The following is a 20,377-nucleotide window of genomic DNA, read 5'->3' on the forward strand; positions in this document are numbered from 1 at the left end:
TTTCTTCTTTTGCATGTGGAAGTCCTTACAAGTTGTTGTTGTTAAGTAAACTGTAGACCTAGACATGGAGCTTGAACTCATGACCCTGAGATCAAGAGCTGCCCACCAAGTGCCAAGTTTTTAATGAGGAATTTTTGAGGGAAGACTCAAGACAGAGGTACTCAGTACTGACTCAACTAAGTACTTTGTTGTAGAGAAGAGAGAGCCTGGAGAATAGATTTGCAAGCCAGTTATCAAACAGGCACAAAAAACAGAGTGTTAATGAGGCAGGGATTTGTGTCCTGTTTTAAATTAATCTAAGCTTACAGGAAATATGAGGTTCTAGCAAATTCGTTTACTGAGAAGGATAGGAAAGAAAGAAGAAATTGGCAGCCCAGACATTGAGAAACTAGAGATAGACACTTTCAGCTCCAGAATCATTACCATGTGACTGTATTTCAGTAACAAAATCTATGTAACAAACTATGCATTTTTAAAGTATATATGTAAATATTGAAAATCAGTAGTGATAACGTTCAAGCAATTTTTCAAGCAGAAAGGCATCTCACAAATGTGTATTTTCTCTGGATGTGTTTCAGCTTTTTAAGAAAGGGTGGAACAGAACACCCATATAAAAAAATGATCTGAATCATAAATGTATGGTATAAAAAATAATGCTATACACCTGAATAAACACCACCCAGGCCAAGAAAAAAAACCACCAGCAGCATTCCACAGCCCTAAGTGTCCCTCCTGACATTCCCTCCCCACCTGAATCTCTGTCCTGAAACTGCAACACTCATGTGCCTTTTCTTCATGTTACTTTTATTTATGCCTTTGTGTGCACCTGAAACACTCTGTGAAAGTCTTCTCAAAAGGAAGTTCAGTGTGGTGGGAAGAGTGCAGACCCTGGATTCAGAAAGACCAGGTTTAAAAAAAAAAAAAAAAAAGAAAAAAAGAAAGAAAGAAAGAAAGAAAGAAAGAAAGAAAGAAAGAAAGAAAGACCAAGTTTTAAATCAGCGCTGCCTTCAGCCCAGGGTGTGACCCTGGAGACCCGGGATTGAGTCCCATGTTGGGCTCCCTGCATGAAGCCTGCTTCTTCCTATGGCTGTGTCTCTGCCTCTCTCTCTCTCATGAATAAATAAAATCTTAAAAAAAAAAAATCCCAGCCCCACTGGCTACCCACTAGCAGCAGGACTCCTCCAGGCATTCCCTCCTCTGTATAAGCAAATGCAAACACCCACACTGCCCCCCCCCCCCCCGCCCCGTTGCCATCAGAATTCAAAACACAGACTCCGCGTTTATTCAACAAGTTTACTGAGACCTCTTGGCCCTAAGCATTGTAGAAACTGGAGATGAATCAAACCCAGTCTTCACCCTCAAGAAGCTCACAGCTTGGAAATAGGTAACTACAAAAATATCACAGCCAATAAGTGCTTTGAAACAGGGAGGGAAATAAGAAGGATGTAGTGTTTATAAATCCAGAGTCAAAATCTAAACGCAGAAAGAGGTAGGAGGGTTTGCAGCCTCCCATTTGCAGAGATGAGCTTGGGACCATCTAGAAAGGCTCTTTCCACAGATGCAGCCACATCCCCACGGGTCTCTGGAGTTCACTGTAGGCTGGCCCACTGCAGGGAGGTGTAGACCACTTTACCATCAGGCTGAGGGGAACAGAGCAGCAGCGTCTTTCTGACGCTGGTCCCCAGGCGGCCAGCAGAAACCAGGTCCTGGAGTGGAATGGGGTCCCCAGGAGCCCAGCACTGAGCAATGTAGTGGGCGTGGAAACGAAGTGGGTCACCTAGGTAAAAGAGAGACATGTAGCAGTTCCCAGTGGTAGAAGGCTAGATAGAAGACACTGGAATGTCTACAGGTAGGAGACAGGAATCATTTTAGTAATCACTATGAATATTTCAAAATAGCTCTTCTTGTACCTAGCAGTTCCACTCTTTGGCATTTTTTACTTATAAGGATAGTGGCACTAAAATATATCTTTGAAGATGTTCACTCTGTTATCATTTACAACTGCTAAAAAATGGAAACAATCAAAACCACAGACTTGGGAATATAAGGGAAGGGAGAAGAAATGTGTGGGAAATATCAGAAAGGGAGACAGAACATAAAGACTCCTAACTCTGGGAAATGAACTAGGGGTGGTGGAAGGGGAGGAGGGCGGGGGGTGGGGGTGAATGGGTGACGGGCACTGAAGGAGACACTTGACGGGATGAGCACTGGGTGTTATTTTGTATGTTGGTAAATCGAACACCAATAAAAATTAATTTATTAAAAAAAATAAAATAAAATTTTAAAAAAATGATTAAAAAAAAACCCACAGACTTAGACACAGGCAGAGGGAGAAGCAGGCTCCATGCACCGGGAGCCCGATATGGGATTCGATCCCGGGTCTCCAGGATGGCGCCCTGAGCCAAAGGCAGGAGCCAAGCCGCTGTGCCACCCAGGGATCCCTATATAGCTGTTTAAATGCACTTGATCTTAGCCAAAAGGCTGAGAAGCGATTATAGCTGTTAAAATGAAAAGAATGTACCAACATGGAAAAATAAACAATACCCTGCGTGGGGAGGGGCAGGTGGGGCAAACTGCCACAGATGTATGGCATAATTGTATTAAAAAAACAAAACAGTGAATTGAATATATCACTGTCGTGATGTAAGAACTAGGACCACAAAGTCAGTCAAAGCCATGTCATGTGAATATCCAAGAAGTGACTCTAACAGAGTAAAAGAAGAAAAGAATTTACAAAAGGATGGAGTGATAAATAGATGCGATAAAGGAGCTAACACAATTTTTCAGAAAAGGGCCAGATACTAAATACCCTCCATTTTGTGGGCCATGTTACAGGTACTCACCTCTGCACTGTAGCACAACAGGAGCCACAGACCGTACGTCAACAAATGGACAGGGCTGCGTTTTGCTAACTTTACCTTTAAAACCTGTTGGACTGCATTTGACCTGGGGTTGTGGTCTGCCCCTGAATTAGGTAAATCTGATCAAATAGAGTAGGAACCAGAGTGGGGTACCATACAGAAGATAAAGGGGTAGGTAATGTAAACCTACAAGAGCAAAGCGGTGAGATATCCCACATGAGAGGACTGTTAGCTGGATTTCCAGCCAGAACACAGCCAGGAGCCAGGCATCACTCTGTCTGGTGTGACACCTCTGCCGGCTCAGAAGGAAGCATCAAAACACTTGAGAAGGTACCCCAAAACTGTTCTAAAAGACTTAGTGTCTTTTAAGATTGGGAAGATTCACTGTTAGAAATATTTAAGGGATTCAGACCTTGAAGATTTTCATCTTCAGGGAATAAGGATTTTATGTATATCTCATATATATCAAGTATGCATTGTTTTAGAAATATTGATGTATTAGAACAGGTCAGGGATGCCTGGATGGCTGAGTGGTTGAGCATCTGCCTTTGACTCAGGGCATGATCCCGGAGTCTGGGTCGAGTCCACATCGGGCTCCTTGCGAGGAGTCTGCTTCTCCCTCTGCCTATGTCTCTGCCTCTCTTTCTGTCTCTCATAAATAAATAAATAAAATCTTAAAAAAAAAAACCTAACAGGTCAGCCTTGTGGGCCAGTTTCAAATGTGTGATTAAGTTGTTGGTGTATTTAACCTTATTTCATTGTTATTTTATTACTTTTTAAAAAATTTTTTTTTTATTTATGAGAGAGAGAGAGCACACACACGTGCATGAGCAGGGGGTAGGGGGTAGAGGGAGAGGGAGAAGCAGACTCCCCACTGAGCAGGGAGCCTGATGCAGGACTCAATCCCGGGACCCTGAGATCATGATGCAAGTTGAAGGCAGATGCTTTACCAACTGAGCCACCCAGGTGCTCCAAATTTATTTTTTTAAGATTTTATTTATTCATGAGAGAGAGAGAGAGACAGAGACACAGACACAGACACAGGCAGAGGGAGAGAAGCAGGCTCCATGCAGGGAGCTTGACATGGGACTCGATCCCAGAACTCCGGGATCACGCCCTGGGCTGAAGGTGGTGCTAAACTGCTGAGCCACCCGGGCTGCCCAGGTGATCCAGATTTAACCTTATTTTAACCTGTAGTTTTAGTAAGACTCTTAACCGTATTAGAACATGTAAACTTAAAACTCAGCCCATTTGCAATTTATTAGATCTGAGTTTTTGGCAAGTTCTATAACCAGAAAACCATACAACTTAAAAAGGAAAAGAAATACATTAAAATTTAAAATGCAGCTTCTAACGCTGAGAACCACATAAGGCCTTCTGTGAGTAGGATCACACAGGGACAAACAGTCCCTCAAAATCTGCTAGATTGATAGGGATCCCTGGGTGGCTCAGTGGTTTAGCGCCTGCCTTTGGCCCAGGGAGTGATCCTGGGGTCCTGGGATTGAGTCCCACATCGGGCTCCCTGTGTGGAGCCTGCTTCTCCCTCTGCCTGTGTCTCTGTGTCTCTCATGAATTAAAACAAAACAAAACAAAACAAAAACCTGCTAGATTGGAAAGAAGGATTTGCAACCTGAACTGAAAGCTTAGAAACTAGATATTAGCCTTCATATGTTTAGTAAGCTGAACACTCATTTTCAAAACCAAAATCACCTTTTATGTACAGAAGTCACAAAAAACCAGCAGCAAAGTAAGGACAGTGGTTCTGTAGAGCACAGGGCAGGTACACTGTCTGTCCTAAGTCAGTCCCTCAGTTGAGTGTTTGGTCTGAGAAGAGATGAAGGTTCTCAGCTCGTGTGCAGAAGACACGGTCGTCTCCAACCAATAGCTAAGATTTGACTATGTATCAGGTGTTTCTATCCTTCTGCGTTCTCAGGAGGAACAAAAAAAGGTGATTTGCCTGCAGACTTACTTTTTTAACCTTTTAGTTACACAATAAAGGCAATCTTACTACAAATTCAAAAATGAACTAATACACTGAAAGTCTCCTTTACCTACACCCAATGCACATTCCTCCTCAGAGGTAACCACTGTACTTGGGCTGGAGTACGTTCTTTCAGGCCTTCTTCTCCTTGCTAGTTACTTTCCACTCCATACTTCACCTTAAGTTATCATATTCTTTCACTAGAGTCATATGGATTTTTTTTTTTTTTAAGATTTTAAGTAATCTCTTCACCCAATATGGGGCTGGAACCTACAACCTGAGGTCAAAAGTCACATGCTCTACCGGAAGAGCCAGCCAGATGCCCCTAGAGCATAATTTTTAAGGCTACTCAAATAACACGTACATAACTGCATCACAACAGAAAACATAATGTGCTTTTTACTGTACCTGTTTCCAACAAGTGGTTCTCCCCCTCCCCCCCTTTGGTCATTTTTTCATAAATGTACATGGACCTACATTACTCTGACAACTAACACCAGTGTGTAACCACTAACCTATTAATAATCATTCTGGTTGCTTTCTAATATTTCACTACCGTAAGGAATCCTGCAGTGATGATTCCTTGTACGTTTTGTGCACATATCTAAGAGTCTCTGAATGAAACTTCTGGATCAAAGAAAGTGCTTAGATTTACTATACTGCCTTTCAAATGGTTCCCAAGTGTTCTTGTCCTTCCATGGGTTTCAGAGGCTGAGAAAAGACAAAAAGGTGGCAGGCTTGTGAAAAAAGGGGAGGGCTTTGAGAAAAAGGAGGTCCCTTTCACAAGGGGAGGTCCCAACAAAACTCACCAGGATAGACCAGGAAGTCACCCCCGAACTTGCCAGCTGCACTGAGGAAGAAGCCTCGTTCCCACAGGTCTCTGTAGATGCTATACCGAAGCTCATGGGCAGGACGGCCAGCATGCGGCCAGTCTTTGGACTGGACACGCCAATCCAGGGGCCTAGCCTTCATAGGTCGAGGCCTAGCAGTGGCCAGCTGGACCAGCAGAGCCGACCTGGGCAAAGGGGCCACCCCATTTGATGGCCCTGGCTGAGGAGAGGAGGAACCTGCGGGAGGTGAATGCAAGAGTCTGATGCATCCAAGGACATGTCTTCCCATCCCCCAATGAGCCCCAGGCCCTAGATTCCCAGCCAGGATTCCCAAAAGATCTCCCTCTCCCCTGCTCCTGGTCCGTGGACTCCACTCCCACCCTCACCTGCTTCCTCCGGCTCTCCAGGAGCCTGGCTCGCACCGGCCTCACTCTCTGCGGCAGCCGGGTTCGCACTGGCCTCCTGGCTCTCGCTGGCCACCGATTCCTGCTCCAGCTTCTGTTTCTTCGCAGCCTGGCCCTCCGCAATCTTCTCTAGGAGTTCCTGACGACGAGTCTCACGGGCCTCCGCTGCCAGGGCGCTTTGCTCCTGGAAGCCCTGCTCTTGCTGGCGTTTGAAGGATGCCAGAGCCTGAGAAGTAAAGCGGAGGGAATCCCAGGATCCAAGTCTGCCCTGCCTTAGGAAGCCAGGAACCCTGGCTCCCTGACTCCTCCCTAACCCAAAGCCTGAACCTGGGGATCCCGGTCTCCAGAATCCAAGGCGCCCAGACCCCTCCCGCAGAGACCCGCAGTCTGGGTGTCCTGCCTCCACGTCCTGAGCGTTTGCACCGCCCCCACCCCGTCCGCCCCTTACCAGGCTGTGTTGGCGCGGATCCGGGCGCGGGGCGCTGACCAGGGTCACCGCGCCGATCTCGGCCAGAAGCCGCGCCTCTTCGGGCATCAGCAGCAGCGGGAGGCCCAGGCGCGAGTTCTGGCGGGGCCCGCGGGGCAGGGCGCCCACGGTGCGGCCCCCTACTCCCAGACGCTCCCGCAGAGCCTGCACCGCCTCGGCCCCCCATACCAGGGAGCGGCCGTTCGCCACCTCCACCACCAGCATCCTCCTGCGGGGGCCAGGGAGGCACAGCAGTCACCGACAGAGTGCTCCCACCGCGGGGGTGGGGGTGGGGGTGGGGGTGGGGGGTGGGGGTGGGGGTGGGGGGTGGGGTGTCTCAGCGACGCCCCGCCCCTGAGCCTGGGGGGTGGAGCCTCGCCGGGGCCGCGTTCGCCACCTGCCAATTTTCCACGCCAGGCCCCGCCCCCTGGCCGCCGGGCCCGCCCCCTGGGCCCCGGACCCCGCCCTCGGGCGATCCCACCAGGCCGCGGTGCCGCCGAGACGAGGCCCCGCCTCTCGCCGAGACGTTGGGGCCCAGCTCGGCCCTCCGGACCCTGCAGTCAGCGTTCCGGTCCTCTGCTCCCCTAGCGCGGGGCCACGCCCCCTTCCGGTGCCTCGGAACTCGGCCCCTCCCCTTTCCGAACCAACGAGGCGCGGCCTCAGGCCCTCCTCTCGCGGGGTGGGACACCCACAGCACAAGCCCCGCCCCTCCCGGGTCGGCCGAACTCGCAGCCCCGCCCCCTCCCGAAGGCCGGCGTTCGGGCTCCCTCGGCTCCCGTCAACCAGCAGCCAGGCCCCGCCCGCTCCGGCCGCAGGCGCTCCCGGCTGGGGAGTACCCGCCCTACTGAGCGAACCCCGCAGCCGGAGGTCCCTCCCCCTGAGCACCCGCCGTCCGTTCCCTGCTCGGGCGGGCTCACCTCCTCGTGAGCGTTCCCCTCAGAATGCGGTACCGTCCTCCGATAGAACGAGTTAGGCACCTCGTAAACACCAGCTCGCAGCCCCGGCGGAGCCACCCCCTACGTCGCGCGCCACGCGCAGCTTCCTCCACCCCTCCCCGTTCCGACCCCCTGCGTCAATCTCGTCACGCCGCCGCCTCAGCCGAGCGGGAAGTCTGGGATCCGCCCCAGCAGCACCGTAGCCCCGCCTTCCTGCGAAGGGGAACAACCTGGCCCCGCCCCCGCGAAGCGAACCTCCCTCCGCCTCTACGGTTCTGCCTCTCGAGTGCGGGAGGCTAATTACCCTGGCCCCGCCCCGCCCCCGCCCCCGCCCCGCCCCCGCGGCTGACAGGTCAACGGGGGCCGCCCCTCGGGCTGGGCTACTGTTAGCCCCGCCCCCTTCCGATCCCTGTCTGTGGCCCCGCCTCCTCAGGAAAAAACAGACTCCGCCTATCTCCTAATCTGAGCCGCTGGTACCCAACCATCTCCGAACGAAACCGACGCTATGACCTCGCCTACATCCGCCCGGAGCTCTTGGCCCCGCCTACATCCGAACAGAGACTTCCGAAGTAAGCCGAAGCCCGTGGCCCCGCCTCCAAGCTGCCGCCGATTCTGCCCGAGGGAACCCGAAGCGAGGCCCCGCCTCCTTCAAGTCCGAGGCCTCGCCTCTTTACGTGCTCTGGGCTTGGCTGCCGTGAGGTCCAGGTGCAGCGGCCGAGGGGGGCTCGCGGGCGCGCGGAGCAGGACGCTTCCCTGCCTGGCCCGCAGCCTGCGGAGCCGCGCACCCGGCCCGGGACCGCGCGCGCGGGGCGAGGGAGGCGTGGCCGGATCCGGGGCGCCGGTGGGCCGGGACTGCTCCGCCGCCTTCTGCCCGGCGGGCAGCGCGGAGCCGGGCCCAGGTGGGCCGGAGCGGGGCGCCTCGGGGGCGAGGCGGGGGCGCTTGCGGACCCGCAGGCCGACCCGGGCGGGTGTGGCGCCGAGAGCGCGGCGGAGCGCGGAGTGGCGTAACCGCCTGTGGCTCTGCCGGGAGGTCTGACTTGCGCTGCGGGGAACTGGGGCGCTGGGGTGGACCGTCCTCCGGGCTTCAGGTGGGAGAAGGGTCTGCAGCTCCGGAGGAGGTGGAGGCTGGAGGCTGAAACCTGGGTTATCGGAGAGGGAGGGTTGAGTTCCTGGGTCCTCGAAGGAGGGAGGAGGAGGCCGGGAGATCTGGAATCCTGGGCTCTCCAAGGGAAGGGCCTGGGACAAGGGTTGTTGCTGGGTTCTCAGAGGGATATCTCAATCCCTGGGACCTCAGTTGGGGTGGGGGGAGTTGCTTTGATTTCTGGGATCGCAGAGAGAGGGCCTGAGAGGTCTGGGTTCCTGGTTCTCACAGGGGAAGAGGACTGGTGGCCCGGGTTCTCAGAAAAGCGGAGCTGGGGGGGGTAGATTTCTTTATCCTCGAAGGAGGAAGGTTCTAGAGGTACAGATTTCCGTGTTCTCAGAGGAGAGGAGCTGAGGGTAGGACTCCAGGACCCTCACAACTGGGAACTACGGGAGAGTGGGTTCCGGAACCCTCCAGGGGGGAGGGGCCTCACTAGGAACCTCTGCCCCTCCCCCAGACCATGTCGCCTGAAGAATGGACTTACCTAGTGGTGCTTCTCATCTCCATCCCCATCGGCTTCCTCTTTAAGAAAGCTGGTGAGTTAGGTTCCCTCCCTAGTGGAAACTGGGGGAGGGGTGGGGGGAACCCGGCAGGAGCTCCCTGGAAGGTTCCAGGCTTATGCTCTCCCTTCTCTTTGCAGGACCTGGGCTGAAGAGATGGGGGGCAGCAGCCGTGGGCCTGGGGCTCACCTTGTTCACCTGTGGCCCCCACACTTTGCATTCTCTGATCACCATCCTTGGGACCTGGGCCCTCATCCAGGCCCAGCCCTGGTGAGGATTTGGTGGGAGGGGGAGTGGGGAGGAGGTCTGTCCCTTTCTGCCTCTGTCTCTGGACATCTCTTGCTTATCTCTGAACTCACTGTGTCGTTTGGTCTGTTTCTCTTCCTCTCGTGCCTTTTCTTCTGGGTCTCATCCCTGTGCGATTGACCTGATCCTTAACATCCAGATCCTGTATTCAGGAGGAAGGGGCGTTTGTGTGCTGGCCCTGCCACCATTCGTGTTTGTATTATGTCTCTTTCTCCCTCCTTTTTTCTCGCCTCCTGCAGAAAAGATGGAGGCCCTGTGGGTTTTCACCCTAAAGCTTCTCCTGACCCCTTCTCATGCTCTTCTCTGGCATGGAGCATTTCTGTGGGGCTGCGCCCCTTCTTCTACCATCCCCCATTTTTGGGGTGGTGGTGGGGGAGGTTCTGGAGCTAGACTCTGGGGGAGGCAGAGGCAAGGGCCCTGCACCCAACACAGCCTGCGGCCTTCCTCTGTCCCAGCTCCTGCCACGCCCTCGCCCTGGCCTGGACCTTCTCGTACCTGCTGTTCTTCCGTGCGCTCAGCCTGCTGGGCCTTCCCACCCCCACGCCCTTCACCAATGCGGTTCAGCTGCTGCTCACACTCAAGGTCAGATGCCCCTCCAGCCCCTCTTTGTACCCTTGAACTCCCATTTTCACCTCCTCCTCCCCTGACCCACTCCTGTGGGGAGCAGGGGAAGTGGGATCTTACCTCCCCTGTACCCCAGGACGTGGGTGATCTGCCCCTTCATGCTCTGGGCAGATCTTCACCTCTCAGCTATTCCCTGGGGTAGAGAAGTACACCCACACCCCCATCTATGTAATGTAACCGTAGGTGTTTGCCATTTGCCAGAGGGGAGCTAAGTGCTTTACCAACGTGTTCTCCAGGAGCACGTGTTGGTAGCAAACCATTTAGCAAGGTAGGAGAAACAGCTTTGGAGAGAAAGCACTTCTCTAAGGGCACAGGACATCCATGTCTGGCTCTTTATCACCTGGGAGAATGGGTGAAAGCAGATTCCCAGGCCCCACCCCCGACTGAAAAGTCAGGATTTCCCATGTGCCTGGCTCCAACAACATATCAGGGCACAGGATAGTCACACAAGGTTGTGAACCCAGTGTCCTCAGTGTCCCAGGTTCTCGGGTGGCAAGGCAAGGACAGGCAGGAGTTGGTCAGCAAAGAGTTGGAGGGAGAGCCTTTCGGGATATAGGACCAGGGTGTGGAAGGGAGCAGGCCGGGTTGCATCAATGGTGTGCCAGCCATAGCGAGTGTGCAATGGGAGAAGGAAGGGGAATGGGCCCAAGGTGTGGGCTTTGGGCTTCTTATGGGGCCCAGGAGCCCCTGGGAGTGGTCTTTTGGTTTGTTGCCAGAAGAGGTAATGGGACCAGGTTTATGTGTTTGGAAATATGCTCTGGATGCTAACAGAATTGCCACAGAAAGGGCAAGAAGGGATAAGGATGGTCTCCTTGATCAAAGTCCTGCTGACTGGCAGTGGCAGCTTGATACAGCCAGAGCTCCAGCAGGAAATGCTGCATTTGGGACACTTTGAGGAGTTCTTCTTTACAGCAGTGGGGGCAGGATGTAGAAGAGCCAGAGGGGACAGTGCAGGAATCCTGGACCAGCAGCTGGGGAGCCCAGGGCCGAGAGGAGGGCCAGGTAGTACAACCTGAAGGGAAGACATTGTGCAGAGCCCTCCCTCCACCTTGACACGATCCGTCCATCAGTGAAGGGGCACAGCCAGGCCCTGGGGATCTTACAAGGGAAGAAGAGCCCAGTGCTCAATCCTGCCTGCCCCCTCTCCACCCTAGGCTTTCTATGGGCCAAACCTGAGAGGAAGCTGGAAGCCCAGCTGAGGCCTGCTGCTGTAGGCTCAGCCTGAGGTCTGCAGAGAAGGTTGGGGGGGGGGGGGGCAGGGAACCAGGGTGAACGCATTCAGCCTCAGCAGAGTGTGGGGGACAGACTCCGAGACCTGCGGGATCAGATCTGGGAAGTAAGGCAGGTTCCTGGTCTGAGCAGTTCAGGCTGCTAGTGGCCTTTGCTGAGGGGACTGGGAGGGGACCCGCTCTGTGGAGTGAGTAGCACCACGCTCCACTCTGGATGTGTCAAGTCTGAGGAACCTGGCAGGTATCCAAGTCCTAATGACAGGAGTCACCCTGAGTGGTTTTGGGGGCTGGAGGGAGGAACCCAGACTAAGGATACAGTTTGTGGAGGTCATGAGATCGTGGCTGGTATCAAGCCACAGAGGACAGAAGAACCTGGAAGGGGGAACAGAGAGATGGAAGGGCCCAGAAGGGAGTGCCCAAAGTCCTCAGCTAGCAGAAGCTACTACCGGGCCACTCCTGATTCCAGAGGCCCAGAGCTGCCCCTGGAATAGAAGCTCGGCTCCCAGTGGCACGCCGGCCGCAGCACCCCTTGGCTGCTGAGAGGAGTGGGGGCGAGGAGGTCCTGTTGTCTGATGTGTCTGTACCCTACCTGTGCCCCCTGCTCCCAGCTGGTGAGCCTGGCCAGTGAAGTACAGGACCTGCACTTGGCCCAGAGGAAGGAAATGGCCTCAGGTTTCAGCAAGGGGCCCAGCCTGGGGCTCCTGCCCGACGTCCCCTCCCTGATGGAGACACTCAGCTACAGCTACTGCTACGTAGGAATCATGACAGGTGAGTGTGCCTGTGCCCCCATCCCATCACCCTCTCGGCTCCATTCTGCACCCTGACTTTGGTGCTTGCCCTGTGTTCCTGCCTCCATCCCAGTGTCTGCTCCTGTAAAGGATGAGCATCTAGGCCTGGGTTTATGTCAAGCTTTCCCGCTGCTCCTCCAGAGTAGAGACAGACTGTTCTCCGCCTAAATGATTTCCTGTGGCTTCTTGGGAGCAAATAGGAGATGAGGGAGAATGACCTATGGAAGCCTGAGGTTTCTGCCATGCAGGGAATAAATACATTCCACTCCCACGTTAGCCTCAGGAAGTAGTTTCCACTGACGCTGACCTCCTAGGTGGTTTTCTGTTTGATGACTGCTGTCCTGATCTCTGATCCATGTGTTCGCCCACTTCAAACTGCATCCCATTCACTAGCTTTAAGTCCAGTTGCGGAGCCATGCAACCTTCACCACCACATCACTGTAGGACAGTTGTATCACCTTCCCAGGCCCCAGCTCCTGGAAACCACCGCAGACTTGCCCCTTTGGATCATTACGAATGGAATCCCACTCAATCTGGTCTTTTTTGTGACATGTGACGTGGCCGCTTCTGTTCATCCCCACAGCCCCCTCCCCAGGCCAGGTCATGAGTGTATCTCTGGCTTGACAGCTCTTTCCTGTCTTCCTTTCCATCAGTGACCCCTGGCAGTCTCAGCCCTGCTCGAGGGATGAAGGGAAATGCTATTCTGCACTTCCCAGCACTTCCTAGCCTACGCTGGTTTCCTAGCTCTCAGCACAGAACACCCCCCGCCCCCATTCTTGGTGCCTGCAAGGCCAGCGACCTGACCTCTGCGACCCTCTGGCTTCTTCTCCCACCTCTCTCTTCCTTTACAGATGCACCACTCTACCTTCTCCCTCATGCAGAGCTCACTCCCATCCCACGGGGTCTGGCTTATGCATCCCCATCTTTCTCGGGGACTTGTCTCCATAGCCCTCCTTCTCTAGGTCTTTGTTCCTCACCATCTGGCTGCTCTGTCCTCTTTCTCTCTCAGTCCTGTGAACTCCCTCTCTCCAGTGTCTGTCTTTTTTTTCTTTAAGATTTTACTTATATTTTTAGTTTTTTTCCTTCCAAACTTTTATTTAAATTCAAGTTAGTTAACACACAGTGTCAGATTGGTTTCAGTGGTAGAATTCAGTGATTCAGCACTTACATGCAACGCTCAGTACTCATCCCAGCAAGTGCTCCCTTAATGCCAGGCACCCATCCTGCCCATCTCCCACCCACCTGCCTCTATCAGCCCTCAGGTGGTTCTGTATTGTTAAGAGTCTCTTATGGTCTCCTTCCCCCCACCCTTTTTAAGATTTTATTTATTCATTTGAGAGAGAGAGAGAGAGCACAAGGGGGGGGGGGCAGGAGAGGGAGATTGAGAAGCAGTTTACAGCTGAGCAGAGAGCCTAACGCAGGGCTTGATCCCAGGACCCTGAGATCATGACCTGAGCAGAAGGCTGACACTTCACCAACTGAGTCACCGAGGTGCACCGCTTCCCCTTCCCCTGTGTTCATTTGTTTTGTCTCCTAAATTCCACACATGAGTTACAGCACATGTGTTTATCTTTCTCTGACTGACTTATTTCACTTAGCATAGTGCCCTCTGGTTCCCTCCACAGCTAGGATTTCAGTCTTTTTGATGGCTGAGTAATATTCCATTGTAGATACACACTGCACTTAAGATTGTGTTTTTAAGTAATCTCTATACCCAGCACCCAATGTGGGGCTGGAACTCATGACCCCAAGATCAAGAGTCTGCTCACTCATTGATTTTCTTGTCCTTTTTTCTCTGAGTGTCACTCTCCTTGTTCTGGGTTTCAGACCCCTCTCCCTCCTCCTCGCCCCTCCCCCCCATCTCCCCAATCTCAGGCCTCTGGCCTCCTTCCTCCTGTTGGAGGTTTCATAACCCTCTCCCCGCAGCTCCCCAGTCTCAGGCCCCCCCCGGACATCAGACACTAGCTGTGGCCACCCTCCCAGCCAGGGATGTCTGACCAGCCACCCCTCCCTCCTCCCTCCTGCCACAGGCCCATTCTTCCGCTACCGCACCTACCTGGATTGGCTGGAGCAGCCCTTCCCGGGAGCCGTGCCCAGCCTGCGGCCCCTCCTGCGCCGAGCCTGGCCGGCCCCCCTCTTCGGGCTGCTATTCCTGCTGTCCTCACACCTCTTCCCGCTGGAGGCCGTGCGTGAGGACGCCTTCTACGCCCGCCCGCTGCCCGCCCGCCTCTTCTACATGATCCCCGTCTTCTTCGCCTTCCGCATGCGCTTCTACGTGGCCTGGATTGCCGCTGAGTGCGGCTGCATTGCTGCCGGCTTCGGGGCCTACCCTGTGGCCGCCAAGGCCCGGGCCGGGGGCGGCCCCACCCTCCAATGCCCACCCCCCAGCAGGTCAGGCAGTGGGAGGGAGGCTTCCCAAGACCCGGCAGGCCCCATCACCACAGGCTGGTCATGCCCCTAGCAGGGAGGAGAGTGGGGAGCAAGGGAGCAGGTTCATCACCTGTTGTCAGAAGAGTGTCGCCCACCTACCCCTGTCCTAGGGAGCAATACTCCCCATACCTTCCACTGCCCCTTGTGCTACTGCTTGTCACCTCTTGGGATGGCGAACTGCTCTCTGTTGTTAGGAGAGGGAAGATGGTCTTTTAGCAACCATGCACTGCCCTTCTGTTGCCATAGAAGTGTTACCCTGGTAGCTCGGTTGTTCCTGGTTACTCCAGATACCATCTTTGGGCTGTGATGGGGCCCCACCCTGTGTTGCTAGGGAAATGGTACCCTGGCAACTAGACTGCCCCTCTGTGCCAGAGAAGTGCTTCCCTAGCAACCGTGGCCTGCCCCTTCCAGCCACAAGACTTGCTTTTCATTGCTATGTAAATAGCATCCCCTTTAAACTGCCCTCTGTGGCTAGAAGCCAGCACACACACCCCCAACCATGGGCTGTCCTAGCAGCCTGCACCTTCTAAGCAAATGGCATCCCTGACCATGCTGCCCTCTGCACAGAGGGAATGGCACTCCTAGCCACCGCAGGTCACTTTCCTACCATTGCCAAGGACATACCCTGGTAACTATGGAGTGACCTTGTTGGCAATGCTGCAGCCCTCACCTCACCCCTTTCTTTAGTTGTTGGGTAGGTCACACTGCCAGTAACTAGGGGCATCTTGTTGCTAAGGAAGTGTTGCCCCTATGTTGCTAGGGAAATGATGCTCCTAGCAACTGGGAATGGACTGCCCCACTGTTCCTAGCAAACATGGGTGGCCTTCTACCTGGGGCTGAGGCTGGGCAAAGCAGCCTATCTATGTAAATTATGAATTCCTCCTTGCCCAGATTGGGGCATCCCCTAGTAGTCACAGACAGCCATTCCATTAAGGGGGAAGTGGCACCTCCAAACGAATTTCAGCCACTGCCCTGGTAACCACGAGTGGACCTCCAGTTACTAGAGAGAGTGTCTCCCAGAAAATGTCAAGCAGAAACTGAAGGCTTTTCTAAATCTACTGAGCCCCACTTGTAATAAATGGCTCCCATCCCATTATCAGAAACCACCAACGGCTCAGATGGGTGCAGAATGTTGGGGATGTTGACACCAGTGATCCAGGAACCACCGTATTGCTGGAGATGACACTTCTTAAGTCATCATAGGACCAATAACCAGGAAAGGCCCTTTCTGGAAGCATTTCTAAACATCCCAGGCCTTTTTGCTAAGGAATGCCCTTTTTCTAGCAACAGAGACCATCCTGGTGTCACATGGGTCAGAACATCTCCCTAGCAACCACAGACCACCTCATTGTTAGGAATGCTACTTCCCTAGCAACCACAGTATCTTCTCCACTTAGAAGGGACCATACTTGGAAGCTTCTTGGAATATAGTGAGCTTGGTTGCTATGGAATGGCCTTTCCCTAGCATCAGAGACCAGTGAAGGATCAGGTTGCTAAGGACTCCTAGCTTAGCAACTGTAGCTCTTCCAGGCTCTTCCTTGCTGTTGCAGCCCTGTTACCAAGAGGAGGACCCCATTGTCAGTGAACTGTGCCCCTCACCTCCACTAGTCTTAGTCCTGGAAAAGCTCCCCCCCCCCAGCCCTGTTGCCCTAGCAAATGTGACAGCCAGAGCGTGATCTGTGACTGCTGGCTGTGATCCCCTCCCGAGTGTCTGGGGCTAGGACAGTAGCCAGCGTCGGGAGGGGGCCTGGCTGAGCTGCATGTCTGTCCCCCACCCTCATCCTCCACCCCCCACCCCCAGTCCGGAGAAGGCGGCTTCCCTGGAGTACGACTATGAGACCATCCGCAACATCGACTGCTACGGCACTGACTTCTGCGTGCGGGTGCGGGATGGCATGCGGTACTGGAACATGACGGTGCAGTGGTGGCTGGCACAGTATATCTACAAGAGCGCACCTGCCCGCTCCTATGTTCTCAGGTGAGCCCGCCTGCCTTGGGAAAACTCGGAACTACATCTTCCGGCAGCACCTGGGGCTGCCTGCTGGCTCCGCGGTCGGGCCTCCTCCCAATAGAGTCACGGGAGTTGTAGTTTCTCGAGGCTGTTGCCCTGCCATTGATTCGCATTCCTCTGGGAGGTAAATCATTCCCCCTCTCTGGGCCTCAGTTTCTACTTCCGTCCTGTCAACCTCATTCGACAGAAGCAATGTACTGAATCCTATGGACTCTGGTCAGACTTTCTGGAATCTTGGCCCTACCAACTACAGAGAAACCTTAATGAATGAGCTGACCTGTGTCCTCAACTCCTGAATGGGGGTCATGATGTTACCTGCTTCATAGTTTGATGTGAAGATGAAGGGAGATAAAGTGTGAAATGTAGTCACTGTGGGGCCCGCCAGGTGGGTGGTCACTATAGATTTTTTTCCATCATTCATCTTATATTTCTTGAGTGAAAACTTTGTGCCAGATACTGCTATGTTTACAACCTTAAGATGTAGAACTGAGGCTCAGAGGGTTAGCTAATCTGCCTAGTGTTACTCAGCTTTCCCAGAACCAGCAGATGAGGTCAGGACGCACCTGACAGAGTCTTGTAATGAAGCCAGACTTACTGGGTGCTGGGGTCGGGGTCTGGCACCAACTGGATGTGGGAATAAGAAAGTGCAGAGATGACACAGCACACCAGGTGGTGGCTGGGGGAACCTAGGGCACAGAAGGGCCATTCCCGAGATGGGGAGACTGGGCAGGAGGCAGTTTCAGGACTGGGTCAGATGAGGGAGCAAAACAGCTCTAGTGTCACTTAACCTGGGGTGACAGTTGCGTTCAGCTGAGGTTACCAGATAGGCCGTTAGTTGCGTGACTCTGGCACATAAGGAGGTCGGTGTGAGAAGCAGACACTCCGGTATCATCAGGTAGAGGCAATATGGAAGGCTCTGGAGCCGAGCACCAGGTCAAAGTCCAGGGGGCTCCAGACATTAGACATTCCCAATGGGTGGGGGAGGGAGAGTTTGTGCCACACTCCTTGGCCGGGGGCGGGGGAGCGGGCGGGCATTCATCAACAGCTAGAAACGTTGTCATAACCGGGAGGTGCTACTGGCATCCAGTGCTTAGAGGCAGAGATGCTCCTCAACATCCTGGGAAGCACAGAATGGCCCCCATAACACAGAATGACCTGGCCCCAAATGTTGGTAGTGCTGAAATTGAGAAACCCTGGTGTGGACTAGGGACGAGGAGGAGCCGGCAAAGACACAGCCCATGAGATAGGAGGCCAGTCAGGAAAGTGTTCCTTCCCAGGTGGGAGCCAAGTGAACAGAGTGCTTCAAGGACGGAGGGGTTACTTGTGTCTGGTGACGTCAGGAGCTTCAGCACGGGGTTGGGAGGGGAGGAGAAAGTCCCCGGCAGCCTTGATGCAGCCTTGACAGGAGCAGTTTGGTGGGTGGAAGCAAAAGCAGTTGGAGTGGGTTCCAGGGAGGACAGAAACGGGGAAGGGTTGAGGGGAGCGTGGGCTAGTCCTTGGAGAGTGTTCACTGCCAGACAGGGCGAGCAGAGGAGGATCCATGCCCAGTGTTGCCGTGTACCTGTGTATGATCCTAGGTCCCCAGGCGCCATCCGTGTGCACCCTGCTGCCCTGCTTCCCCCTGTTGGGGACCATCATTGCAAAGTTCCTGACCCAGAGAATTCTTCCTCCACTATAGGTGGAAAAGAAAGAAAACAGTTTTGTTAATGAGCTAGCATTAAGCCAGGCTGTGATGCACGTCGTCGCTTGTAACCCGCTAGGGAGATTACCAACCCGGAAAGCTCACCTTCTTGTAGACCCACCTGTCACAGCCTACTACGCAGCACGTGCTTGAGAGACACGATGGTAACTTGCCCTCTGGCAGGGACTCAGCAGCTCCGTTTGCCACCCATTCCTTCATGTTCTTCCTCAGTTGGGCTGGTGACCGGGGGCAGCCACTGGTGCTGCTCAATAGGAAGACTGGAACGTGTGCCTATGACGAGCAGGTGGCAGCATGGTGCCAGGTGCTGGGATGGGCCCCCACAGTGGTGGGGAGACAGGGACCCTGTAGATCTCGCAGAGGTGGCACCACCTCCCTCCAGAAAAACATTCATGGATTGTGATGTTTTCATCTACACCCAAAGGACAGAGGAAAGAGTCTCAAACACTAGGTTTTCCAGGGAAGTAGCCAAGAAGAGAGAGAGAGAGAGAAAGGTCTCCCCTTTTGGTAGCAAGGAAAATTCAGCCTTTTTATGGACTCTGTGTGCCCCCCAAGAATGAGAGGACAGCATCATTGTGTCACCAGGTGTCATCAGCACCCTGATAAGCCAGAAGGAAAAGTTGATGCCACAGACCAGGAAGAGCTCCATCCCCACCCCAGGCCGTGGTCCATGGCAGAGCCTGCTGTGACTTCTGTGTCTTCCATGCACGTGCCTGAGTTTGTGGGTCTTCTATGGAAAGCATGTTTGGGTCATAGAAAGAGGAGACCATGGCTGGAGATTTCTGAGTCCTCATGAATCAGGAATTATACTGATGCCAAAAGGAAGTGGCTGGAGGCTCAGGTTCTTGGGTCTTAAGGACAGATATGATAAGAGGGGTTAACCAGATTTCCTGAAGAGTAGTGACTCCTGGGTCTGAGGGAGGAGGGGGCTGAGGGGCCTGAACTCCTGGGTCTGAGGGAGGAGGGAGCTGAGGGGCCTGAACTCCTGGGTCTGAGGGAGGAGCAGGCTGGGGCCTGTACTCCTGGGTCTGAGGAGGAAGGGGCTGGGGCCTGAATTCCTGGGTCTGAGAGAAGAGGGGGCTGGGGGGCCTGGACTCCTGGGTCTGAGGGAGGAGGGGCTAGGGGGTCTGGCTCCCAGGTCCTGAATCTCAGCCTCTCCCCCAGGAGCGCCTGGACCATGTTGCTGAGCGCCTACTGGCACGGCCTGCACCCTGGCTACTACCTAAGCTTCCTGACCATCCCGCTGTGCCTGTCAGCTGAGGGCTGGCTGGAGTCAGCCCTGCGGGGGCGGCTCAGCCCCGGGGGCCAGAAGGCCTGGGACTGGGTGCACTGGTTCCTGAAGATGCGGGCCTACGATTACATGTGCATGGGCTTTGTGCTGCTGTCCCTGGGAGACACCCTCCGGTACTGGGCCTCTGTCTACTTCTGCGTCCACATCGTGGCTGTGGCCGCCCTGCTGCTGGGGCTGGCCCTGGGTGGGGGCAGCCCCGGCCGCAGGAAGACGTCACCCCAGGCCGCCAGCCTCGCCCCAGAAAAACTCCGGGAGGAGTAGGCCACCACCGTGACACCCCTTTGCCCGCCACTTCAGCCACTAAGCTTCTGCCTGGGAATTCCATGAACCAGGCTGCTGTCTCCTTTCCCAGAAAGAGCCCCGGATTGGGCTGGGGCCTGGAGAGGATTCCCTCAGCTCTGCACCCCACCCTCCCCCAGCAAGGCAGGGCTGCTCTCCCTGCTCCCCTGCCCTGACCCGAGGGCTCAGGAAGCTCAGACTTCCCTTCTGGAAAGTTCAGGTGTTGTCTAGAAGAATCTCCCTTGGTCCCTGCCCCAGCTGCCAGGTCTTCAGAGCGAGCTACCCGCTCCCCAGCCCCCCAACAGGGCCACGGGGATTCTCGGGCAAATTGCCTGTTTCTGGCTCCACGGTGTGAGGCCAGGAGCCTCAGGGCAGGCCCTGGGAGTGGGAACCTCTCTCATGGGCTTTCCCCCTTTCATCAAGCAGTGTTTCAGGCCGGGAAGGGAACATTTCACAACGGGTAAACTGAGGCAGCTAGAAGCTGCAGCTTCCATCTGAGCCACCTCAGGGTCCCAGTGCTTCTGTCACCCTCTTGTCATTTTCTGGCCTAAGGTAGGGTCAGACTGTGTGAACCTCCCCCAATAAAATGTTCCAAGAGGTCC

General features: G+C 54.4%; 2 protein-coding genes across 6 annotated transcripts; one reads left to right on the forward strand and one right to left on the reverse strand.

The window, feature by feature from the left end:
- Nucleotides 1-1,279: 1,279 nt before the first annotated feature.
- TSEN34 (tRNA splicing endonuclease subunit 34) lies at nt 1,280-7,605 on the reverse strand. Its single transcript, XM_055311843.1, has 5 exons — nt 7,460-7,605; nt 6,525-6,771; nt 6,059-6,302; nt 5,652-5,909; nt 1,280-1,777 (listed from the first exon to the last, which is right to left on the reverse strand). The coding sequence occupies exons 2-5, from the start codon at nt 6,765-6,767 to the stop codon at nt 1,590-1,592; spliced, it is 933 nt and encodes a 310-aa protein (XP_055167818.1). The 5' UTR covers nt 6,768-6,771; nt 7,460-7,605; the 3' UTR covers nt 1,280-1,589.
- A 527-nt stretch (nt 7,606-8,132) lies between these two features.
- Nucleotides 8,133-20,376, forward strand: MBOAT7 (membrane bound O-acyltransferase domain containing 7). 5 transcript variants are annotated; one of them, XM_055311835.1, is made up of 8 exons: nt 8,133-8,376; nt 9,076-9,154; nt 9,259-9,388; nt 9,880-10,006; nt 11,886-12,045; nt 14,096-14,456; nt 16,297-16,473; nt 19,370-20,376. In XM_055311835.1, exons 2-8 carry the CDS (start codon nt 9,079-9,081, stop codon nt 19,755-19,757), a joined length of 1,419 nt encoding a protein of 472 aa, XP_055167810.1. In that variant the 5' UTR covers nt 8,133-8,376; nt 9,076-9,078; the 3' UTR covers nt 19,758-20,376. The 5 variants fall into 5 exon arrangements, with proteins under 5 accessions (XP_055167810.1, XP_055167813.1, XP_055167811.1 ...); XM_055311838.1 differs by having other exon boundaries at nt 8,161-8,182; XM_055311836.1 differs by having other exon boundaries at nt 8,373-8,507.
- The last annotated feature ends 1 nt before the right edge of the window (nt 20,377 follows it).

Source organism: Nyctereutes procyonoides, unplaced genomic scaffold (assembly GCF_905146905.1).
Source record: "Nyctereutes procyonoides isolate TBG_1078 unplaced genomic scaffold, NYPRO_anot_genome, whole genome shotgun sequence".
Lineage (NCBI taxonomy): Eukaryota > Metazoa > Chordata > Mammalia > Carnivora > Canidae > Nyctereutes > Nyctereutes procyonoides.

Excerpts from the sequence above, each read along its gene's own strand:
- MBOAT7 (XM_055311835.1), top strand. The coding sequence starts at position 9,079 with ATGTCGCCTGAAGAATGGACTTACCTAGTGGTGCTTCTCATCTCCATC. Across the intron at positions 9,155-9,258 it reads CTTCCTCTTTAAGAAAGCTG|GACCTGGGCTGAAGAGATGG; the intron begins GTGAGTTAGGTT and ends TTCTCTTTGCAG. Across the intron at positions 10,007-11,885 it reads AGCTGCTGCTCACACTCAAG|CTGGTGAGCCTGGCCAGTGA; the intron begins GTCAGATGCCCC and ends CCCTGCTCCCAG.
- TSEN34 (XM_055311843.1), bottom strand. The coding sequence starts at position 6,767 with ATGCTGGTGGTGGAGGTGGCGAACGGCCGCTCCCTGGTATGGGGGGCC. Across the intron at positions 6,303-6,524 it reads ATCCGCGCCAACACAGCCTG|GCTCTGGCATCCTTCAAACG; the intron begins GTAAGGGGCGGA and ends TTTACTTCTCAG. Across the intron at positions 5,910-6,058 it reads TGGAGAGCCGGAGGAAGCAG|GTTCCTCCTCTCCTCAGCCA; the intron begins GTGAGGGTGGGA and ends CACCTCCCGCAG.